The sequence below is a fragment of the Lathyrus oleraceus genome, chromosome 7 (assembly GCF_024323335.1).
Source record: "Lathyrus oleraceus cultivar Zhongwan6 chromosome 7, CAAS_Psat_ZW6_1.0, whole genome shotgun sequence".
NCBI lineage: Eukaryota > Viridiplantae > Streptophyta > Magnoliopsida > Fabales > Fabaceae > Lathyrus > Lathyrus oleraceus.
The window spans coordinates 105,156,864-105,163,222 of NC_066585.1; the positions used below are offsets into that span (position 1 = coordinate 105,156,864).

The following is a 6,359-nucleotide window of genomic DNA, read 5'->3' on the forward strand; positions in this document are numbered from 1 at the left end:
TATGATATAAAACAAAGTTTTGTTACATACCAGAAATTTCAAATTTTCCGTTATAAATTCCCATGGTATATATATATATATATATATATATATATATATATATATATATATATATATATATATATATATATATATATATATATATATATATATATATATCGGAAATTTCAGAATTTTCGATACAAAATTAGATTTTTATAACTATAGGAAATTACGAAATTTTCGATATATTCAATGGGATTTTGTACCAGAAATATTGAAAATTTTGGTAAACATTTCATGGAAACACCAGACATTTTGAAAATTCCGGTATAAAATACCATTTTTTTTGAAAAACTCAGAATAATTACTCACTGTTTTTAAAATTTTCGATACTTGCTCCAAATTTCCGATATCGCCTCAACAATTTCAAATTCGCGTTTCTGAACGGTAAATTTCAAAAAAATTTGAAACAATTTTCGAAAGAAACTGTCGATATGCGATGGAGATGGAGGGTGTCATGTCTAAGTGGGGGTATTAAGTTAAATGGTTAAGAAATTCCCATTCCCTAATGGTGTAAGTAGTGTGGCCCAACAACTTTTTGTTAAGTTTGTCCATAAGGCCAGCCCAAACGAAACAGTGAAAAAACAGCACCACCGCACTAGTGTACTGTGTATTGTCTTCCCTTCCCTCCCCCTCACAATTCCAACAAGGAGGGGTTTAAGAAAAACAATACGAACAACAACAGAAAGTGAATGAATGAACAAATGAATGAAGCCGTGATATGTATCACAGTGTCGGTGCACGCCGCCTACTATACCGTTCTCAAATATCTTACTACGTTAAAGCTGGTCTCATTGACACTGCAATCCAACTGTTCGACCAAATGTCTCAATCAAATTGTCGTCCTTTCAGCATCGACTACAACCGTTTCATCGGCGTTCTCATTCGTCACTCTCACCTCGACCTCGCTCAAAGCTACTACCACCGCCACGTCATCCCTAATGGTTTCTCACTATCCCCTTTCACTTACTCTCGCTTCATCTCCGCTCTCTGTTCCGTCAAAAACTTCTCCCTCATTCACTCTCTCCTTCGTGATATGGATGCTCTCGGCTATGTTCCTGATATTTGGGCTTTTAATATCTACCTCAACATTCTCTGCCGCGAAAATCAGTTAGATATTGCTCTTCAATTGTTTCGTACCATGCCTTTGAAGGGAAGAGAGCCTGATGTTGTTTCGTATACCATTATCGTCGACGCATTGTGTAAAGCTAAAAGGTTTGATGAGGTTGCTCGTGTTTGGCGTGGTTTGATTGAGAGTGGGTTGAAGCCTGATTTGAAGGCATGTGCTGCACTTGTTGTTGGGTTGTGTAGTGTTGGTAATGTTGATTTAGCGTATGAGCTTGTTGTTGGTGTGATCAGTGGTGGTGTTAAGGTTAATTCTTTGGTTTATAATGCTTTGATTAGTGGGTTTTGCAGGATGGGTAGGATTGATAAGGCTTTGGCGATTAAAGGGTTTATGAGTAGGAATGGGTGTGTCCCGGATTTGGTTACTTATAATATTTTGTTGAATTATTGTTGTGATGAGATTATGCTTGACGAGGCGGTGAGGTTGGTGGAGACTATGGAGAGGAGTGGTGTGGGGCCTGATGTGTATAGTTATAATGAGTTGCTTAAGGGTTTTTGTAAGGCTAATCAGTTGGATAGGGCTTATTTGACTGTGGTCAAGAAGATGCAGAGTAATGGGGTATGTGATGTTGTTTCTTACAATACTATTATTGGGGCTTTTTGTAAGGCGCGTCGGACTGAAAGAGCTTACGAGTTGTTTGAGGAAATGCGTAGGAAAGGGATTCAACCAGACGTGATAACATTCACGGTGCTTATAGAAGCGTTTTTTAGGGAAGGTGCTTTCGATGTTGCCAAAAAGCTTCTTGATCGAATGACAGAAATGGGGATTATTCCTGACGTGATTTTCTATACCACAATATTTGATCATCTGTGCAAGTCCGGGAATATTGATAGGGCTCTTGTTGTTTTTTGTGACATGGTGGAGAGTGGAGTAAGTCCAGATGTGGTCTCATACAATGCACTCATAAATGGGTTTTGCAAGTCTTCTAGAGTTATGGACGCCATGCGGCTATATGAAGAAATGCAGGTTAAAGGATTATGCCCGGATGAGGTCACTTTCAAGTTGGTAGTTGGAGGGCTCATTAAGGAAAACAAGCATTCAGAGGCCTGCAGGGTTTGGGATCAGATGATGGAAAAAGGATTTACACTTGACAGACATCTCTCCGAGATTCTAGTCAATGCCATTCAGTCAAGAGATGGCACATGAGCATTGTGTTAGTTTGCATTGCAATCCTCGCAACTTCATCACGCTCTTCTTTCAAATCGCAGAGTAACTTAAATGTTTCTCTCCCGACATACTACATGAAAGTGTAACAAACCGATGAAGTTACTTTGTTTTTTGCAGCCAGTAACACCTGCATATCAGTATAACCATTTGCATGCTGCTCATGGTGAAATCTCACAGCTTTGCATTGTAATAAGACACTACTAGTTCCCTGGGCAGCTTCTTGTAGAGAATCCATAACAACGACAGCCCTACAATGGTTTCTAGTTGCTAATGAGTTAGTATCCAAATTTTGTTACATATTACCGACAGACTTTTAGCTGGCGGGTTGTATTTTGTCAATACAATATACTCATTATATTCTTTGGCCATTTTTTTTATACACGGGGGCTATTGATCTGAATATCACCCAGCACAATTGATACCGGTAATTAATGATTTGTGGTTGAAATAAGTCCAGGTGCCTATATAAATTAAGCTGGTGTTTCTTTGGTGTAAGAGTGGTTCTGAATACTATGACTCTGATAGTTGATGAAATCCTTGATCAGTGGCAGCTCAGTTCAGATTGACTCAATTCCAGGCTTATGTTGTAGACACTTCGATGATGATAACCTTGTCATTTTATGGTTACGATTAATTTGAGTATAGCGCCCTTCTTGGAATAACAAGCTTTAATGTCAATGAATAGAAGTTTTATTTCACCGGGACAGAGCTCACACCATCTGTGAATTGATGTGCTGCAGAGCATAAGTTTGAACCACAGATATACGTTCCTGGTTAAGATCACCTTGTGGGCTACATTCAAGATTTCATTACTCAAGCATTGTGGAACCTTCAGTAACAGATTCGCGCCTTACAGTTTGTGTTTGTCTAGACTCAACAGATAGTTACAAAAGTTCTAGATCTACAGGGTAGCCTTGTTAGGCTTCAAAGTTCAAATCTATTACATTTTGTGGGAAAACTGTGTTGCTGGCACAAGATCCATAGATTTTAATTAGAATAGAAAGGTGTATTTGTTGGACTATACTGTCATAAAATCCATCTTGTCTGACCTATCTTAGGATTATTTTTGGTGATTGCTTCTGTCTCTATCTGCAGTACAGAACTTCAAGCTTCTCTAACGAAATGTTACCCTAATCATTCATTACTTTACACATATGTTTCTCCTTTATTTCAGCTCATTCTTTTATTATCGAAAAATAATTTTCAATATGCTTTTGTTGGTTTTTGCATATCTTTGAGGAAAAAAAAGGAGTTCTTCCTTGTTTACTTTTTATATCACAATCATACAACATTAGTACACTACTAAACTCTTGCTCATTACATACTTATGTATAATGTTGTAAATGTATTTCCTTGCCATTACATTCTACCCTACACAATGTTACCCCTTGGACAGGAGTGGCCAAAGCTCCAAACAAGCATAATAAGCCAATCAGCGGATTGATTTGATTGTAAAGAGGAAGAAGTAGAAAGAAGGATTTGACAAGAGAAAAATTCAGGTGAAGCACATAAATCTTGATTCTTAATTATTGGCATTCTGTGCTACTGGGGTTTACTCTTCACATCAATAATCTATCAGTATTCTATCTAATTAAGAACTTATACTTTCATAACCAATAGTTCTAGGCGTAAGTTTTTATATAGAAATTTTTAATAGCTTTCCACCTGTTTTGAACTGTGTTATTCATCTTATTGGTATAGGAGAATAATGACATTTCACCCTGAATCAATCATTGTTTTGGTTTTGATTTGGCTGTCTACTTGATTTCTTGAGTTTTTCAAAGTGATCTCCTAATAGTTCTATGATGCCATGTTGGAGAACTGTTGAATAGATAGAAAATGGATAGTGGTAATTGTTTTTTTTTACCCAAATAATAGTAATTGTTGAACCGTTGGTGTTGGATGTTGTCTCACCTGCCACTGCAATTGGGACTGTGGGGATTGCTAAACTATATAAGCGAGCTGTTCTTGGAGAATATAGTAAAATTGAAGTTGAAGACAAGTAAAGAAGAATCTGGCTTTAGCTTCTCTTTTTGACTTGTTTCTATTCAGATTTTGATTTATTTATTGCCAATCACAATGATTTCTTTTTGATTGAACAGATTTTTGCCCAAAAACTTGATGGGTTCCTCTGGCCTATCGTGTGCTTTTAACTTTTCAAGGTTCTTGAACTTGCAACTCGTAGGTTTGTGGTCCATGTACTTTGGATCAAACATCAAAGTAGAAGGAAGGTATCTTGTGCAGTTGGTATTGTTTGCATGTAAATTGATTGTTTAATAGAAAGGATACATTTGAATAGGACTCTGACAATTATGACATCTATTAGTCCAAAATCCATTCCACTTCCAAATTCATACAAAGTTTTGTTCTCTATTGTTGACATAGATTCTTATTATATATAATGAAAAGTGATAAGATACATTATCACTTCATGTTTGAAATGTTCAAGTCGAGTGTTAAAGTAAGAATTAGAAACTTGTGGCCCCACATACTTGGCTAATGTTTGATTCTTTGCCTGTACATGAATCATCCTTGAAGTTCTCATGAAGTCATTCTCATTCTTTTAATGCCTATTAATTTTTGTTTTGGTTTTGATTTGTTCTGGTTTACATTATCTTAATAACATTTTCATAGTATTAGCCTCTTGTTTCTCTTCATTGTACATTTTCCACAGCAACCATGTCTCGTCGAGAAACCAACCCTCACTTTTCTAGACCAGTGCGACCCCAGAATGCAGATCAGCAGCAGCCAAATATTCCAACAGTGCCACACCAACACTACCGTGGCCAACCACCTATTCCTGTAGCAGCACCTATACAAGATGTATCTCAGCATCCCCAGCCTCATTTTCCATTGCCACACCATTCTGAAGATCATGTTCCATTACGTGCAGATCATGATAGTCGTTTTCCATTGTCACACCACCCTGAAGATCACGTTCCACTGCGCGCAGATCACGATAGTCGTTTTCCACATCCCCTTGAGCAAGAAGGTCATCATCAACCACCTAGTTTACAAGTTCCACGAAGGGGGGGAAACCGTACCAGCCAACCACCGCGTGGAGGCTCGCGCAAAAAGCAACGAGATCAGGATCTTCGGCCAAGTAAGTCAAGGGTAAATTTTCAAGAGCCGTCCGTCGTACCACCACCGCCGCTTGACCATCCTCCCGAGCCTCGGCGGCAGCTAGCACCACGCCAAGATCGGCGTCACGGTGGTATAAGATTTCCTAAAGAACAAAAATCACCACCTTTAACTTGGTTAGGTGCTTGCTTGTGTGTAATATTTTGGCTTATCATAATCATAGGAGGCTTAATAGTACTCATAGTGTACTTGGTTTTTCGTCCACAAATTCCTCATTTTGATGTGTCTAGTGTCACACTAAATGCTGCATACCTTGATGTTGGTTATCTACTCAATGCTGATTTAACTATGCTGACCAATTTCACAAATCCAAACAAGAAAGTACATGTGGATTTCAGCTCAGTGATTATTTATCTGTACTATGGAAGTACCCTTATTGCTACTCAATATGTTGAGCCTTTCTCAGCTGCAAGGGTTCAGTCAAGATTTGCATATATACATATGGTAACTAGTCAAGTTCAGCTGCCATTAAATGAGGCACAGAGGCTTATGAAACAAATGGAAAGCAATGGAGTTTTGCTTGAAGTGAAGGGAGTTTTCAGAGCAAGATCAAAACTAGGAACCATCTTAAGGTATTCATATAACCTTTATGGCCGTTGCAGTATCATGGTGGCACGCCCTCCAGAAGGGATATTGATAAGAAAGAAGTGCAGAACGAAACGATGATTTGGCAACACACACTGTATCATTGGAATTTTTTTTGTTCTTGAAAATTTGGGGGGGTTTTGTTTTACTCTATTGCCTATTCCTCCTATAAAGGACATCTTTATTAAGGGGTTAACATTTATGTTTTAATTTATGAACATGTAGTTTTCCTTTAAACTACAAATTTGTATCTCAATTTTTTTATGCACTAGAATAATCAGAAGTTATCACATTTATT

The 6,359-nt window shown here is 37.7% G+C and overlaps 2 protein-coding genes across 2 annotated transcripts; both read left to right on the forward strand.

The window, feature by feature from the left end:
• Positions 1-615: 615 nt before the first annotated feature.
• On the forward strand, positions 616-3,486 carry LOC127104559 (pentatricopeptide repeat-containing protein At1g13040, mitochondrial). The gene has a single exon (XM_051041741.1). The coding sequence runs from the start codon at positions 764-766 to the stop codon at positions 2,312-2,314; it is 1,551 nt and encodes a 516-aa protein (XP_050897698.1). The 5' UTR covers positions 616-763; the 3' UTR covers positions 2,315-3,486.
• Positions 3,487-4,937: 1,451 nt separating this feature from the next.
• Positions 4,938-6,359, forward strand: LOC127104560 (NDR1/HIN1-like protein 6). Its single transcript, XM_051041742.1, has one exon. The coding sequence runs from the start codon at positions 5,015-5,017 to the stop codon at positions 6,140-6,142; it is 1,128 nt and encodes a 375-aa protein (XP_050897699.1). The 5' UTR covers positions 4,938-5,014; the 3' UTR covers positions 6,143-6,359.